Here is a 3,571-nt window from a genome sequence, read left to right on the forward strand (position 1 = left end):
GGAATTTGTTAGTTTTTTTTTTTCATCTTTCCCAAAGCTGTATCCTATACATGTGTGCTGAGGGTGCGATGAGATAACTCACGGTTAATACCCTCGCAGGGCCCAACCTGGAACTCCCACTGAGCAGGCATGACTTCCGCGTTGACACCGGAGATGTTGATGCCAGCATATAAACAAGCCTTGTAGTGAGCCTCAACGATATCACGGCAGTGGACCTTGCCAGTTCCCACACCACAGTAGTATGGGCCTTGAGCACCTGGGAACCCTCCCTTGGGCCAGCCATATGGCCACCCATCGGGCCCAAGCAGGGTGTATTCCTGTTCTAGACCGAACCAAAAGTGTTCGTTTGCGTGGGTGCGCATGAGTTTCGCGGCCTCGTGGCGGTAGTTGAACTTGTTGGGTGATCCGTCCGAGTCCCAGGTTTCGCAAAGGACGAGGATGTTGTCGCCACGACGGAAGGGGTCCGCGTACATGGCGACGGGGCGAAGGTAGACGTCTGAGTTTTCGCCAGGGGCTTGGCCTGTTGACGAGCCATCGAAGTTCCATTCGGGAAGCTCCTCGACTGACTTCACGGATCCCTTAAGTGTCTATTGTCATGCACGAGAAAATGTTGTTAGCACGTGTTGTTGTTGGGTTTGTTCCATTGTATAGCTATAGCAAGGTGCATATAAAAGGACACAAGGATCTTCAAGGATCTTCACACGTCCAGTCATTCGTTCATTCGTGTATTGCAGCGGGCTGGGGAAGTTCCCAAGTGTGTATGCGTACCTTTGTTTTCGAGCGGACACCACCGGATCCATCAATCCAGACATACTCCGCCAGGACATGGCCTCGCTGGTCAAGGCTCATATACTTCATGAGCTGTGCAGTCGCGAACACCAGGAGAAAAGCTACCAGTCAGCTTACACGTGCTTTGCCTTTAAAGCGCCGTCTACAGAGCTCCCAAAAAGAGGCCCCGGAATGAAAAACAGCCAAGCAACACAAAAAGGGTCACAGCAACAACAAGTCAGAAGAAACGTACATTCTCCGTGTTGGAGAGATGTGTGGAGGGAGCAGGATACGCCTATCGTCCAAAGCAGCAGCAGCCGCCCCGTTAGCCCTCGCCCACAAACCCAGAAGGAACGAGCAACCACGCAACTTACCATGTTTGTAGATTATGGGGGAGTGTCTGAGCTGTGGACAGAGAAGTGGCGAAAACAAGAACGTGGAGGCTGAGTCCAAGAGATGGGATGCACAGAGCAAAGGAGTCCGATGAAGCTCGATCAAGCTCGATGAAGCTCGATGGGAAATGGGAAGTTCTATAGACGACGGACAAGAAGAACGGATATATAGAGGGCGTTGGAGAGGAGACAAAGAAAGCAAAATGGCGGAGGCGAACGATGAGGATGAGGAGGAGCGAGGTGAATCAGACGCAAGAAGAGAAACGAGGGAACGAGGAATGAGAAGGGAGTAATAATACAAGATTAATTCCCGCCCATGGGTGGGGGGACTTTTTTCGCTTGCGTGATTGTACAGCCACCCGCGGTAAGATGGTATACACACTGGTACGCACTGGTACGCACTGGTACGGGTATGATAAAGTCTGGTAAGGATCGAGGTTGCGTATTTCGGAAAACCAGGAAAGCCAGCCCCGTACCGCCTGAGGCTCCGATCAACGATGTAGATAAACAGTTTTATCGTGGTAAGCTCGATCAAACACGCATCTTCTACTCTCGTTGAAAATCAACAACCTCTGGTCCTAAATTTTCTTGATGATTCTTTCCCTGCTACTCCGTACAAGTGATAAATTACCATTTTATAAATATCGCATTTGTGTTCCCTAGCGTGGTGTGGCTGGCGCTCTGTCTATGTAACAAGGACGCGATAAGGTGCCGACCAGTATTGATACGGTGGCGGTCTGTAAGATAGTAAAGTAAGATAACAGCCGCACAGTAAAATAAATTACTTCTTATCTTTGATACGGCGTAAAAATAAAAATCAAAATCAAAATGCGGCGTAACTCCAGCACACGCGCCTCGTCTCATCATGTCTCTCCGGCCAGCGCGCGGGTAAGTTTTGTTTTTCCCTTTGCCAGGGCGTGATCTTCCTCCTATCCGCCGTACGAACAATGCAATTGAGGCTCTGATATCGTCTCTTTTCTTTGGACCCAAGGGTTTTCTCGTTTTTCCGGTTTTTTTTTGCCCCGCTGAAATCGTCGAGGGAAGAAAATCTCGTCCCCCTGATAGGAACAGGATCTGCCGTATCGTAAACTAACGAAGCCAATGCAAGGGGAGGTGGAATCTTGTTTGAAGAGTTTTGCTTTCTTTTTCCTTTGTTTTTGGTTTTTTTTTTTTTTTTTTTTTTGGGGTTTCCTCCTCTCCCCTCCCCTGCCATTCTTTTCGGATTTGCAATGCACTTTTGTTCCTGGCCGATAATGAAAAATCATAATAATAAAACAATAAAAATATAATAACAAATAACGTTATTACTACGACTCTTTTATTACTCCACGTATCTGCAATACATAGCCATACATACGTCCCATGGCTTGTTCCCATCCAAGTCCCGCAGGAAAGAATCACAGACCATATGCCAAGCCATGTCATCCGGGTAAATTCCCAGCAAGCGCCACCCTCCAATGCGGGTGCAGTCGGGACGAGTTATCGTTGGCCTTCTTTGCGGAGAGAAGCAGTGGCAGTGGCAAATAATCGAGCCATTCCACAAATAAACGACGGTGATGTCATCTCGATGGTCCAAGCCTGATGTTGACGGTCTTGGGGCAAAGTTATGTCTTGTAAATTCTATTATCTTTGCGTTCGTCAGGTTCTATATATATATTTACAAAAGGAAGGATGTCATTACACGGGGTTTGATGTTATTGTTTCTTCCCTTTTGTGTCTTTATCTCAACTAACTACAGGTAACTAGTTATTAGGCCACTAGGGCAAAAGGGCTCAATCACCACCAGCGCCGTGGTGATATAGAGGGTACGAATCACCCAATCCAATCCCCCCAACACTAGTTAACTAATGATTACTAATCTATCATCGGATCGGAATGGTGTCATCTGGGATCTTCATCTCACATGCTTGTCTCAAGTTCAACTTCTCCTCGCCTGGGTTGAACCTGTCCATGTCACTCGGTTTAAACTACTCTATTTATCCAGCTAAACTGGGCAAAGCCAGTGTTTTAAAACCTAGACATTGGGTTTTTCATATAGAGGAAACGAACCGCGCCGAAACAATGATGGAGCTGGGTGCTTGCTAGGGCAGTTAATTTTAGATGCACGACTGACTGACTGACTGAGATTGACTGACCCCCAGTTTTCCCACGTGTTCGGGGCAGCCCAACCAGCCCCCGGCCCGGTCTAGCCTCATGATTTCCGCCTGGCGCCCCCAAAAGATATGGCATTATGAATACTGGACAACCAGTGGGATATGGATATGATCCACGGGAATGGGACGTATGGGGCCTGCAATGATGATGACTATGACGATGACGATGACGATGACGATGACGATGATATGCACACGCAATGTATGGATGCAATGTACGGTACTATGTGTTGTACGGTCCAGCACATTCATCATGAC

At 47.9% G+C, this 3,571-nt stretch overlaps 1 protein-coding gene across 1 annotated transcript; it reads right to left on the minus strand.

Moving 5' to 3' along the window:
* Positions 1-44: 44 nt before the first annotated feature.
* Positions 45-858, minus strand: HCAG_07028 (hypothetical protein; the record flags this gene model as incomplete). Its single annotated transcript, XM_001537556.1, has 2 exons — positions 45-587; positions 769-858. The coding sequence occupies 2 exons, from the start codon at positions 856-858 to the stop codon at positions 45-47; spliced, it is 633 nt and encodes a 210-aa protein (XP_001537606.1).
* Between the last annotated feature and the right edge of the window lie 2,713 nt (positions 859-3,571).

Source organism: Histoplasma capsulatum, genomic scaffold (assembly GCF_000149585.1).
Source record: "Histoplasma capsulatum NAm1 scaffold_8 genomic scaffold, whole genome shotgun sequence".
Taxonomy (NCBI): domain Eukaryota; kingdom Fungi; phylum Ascomycota; class Eurotiomycetes; order Onygenales; family Ajellomycetaceae; genus Histoplasma; species Histoplasma mississippiense.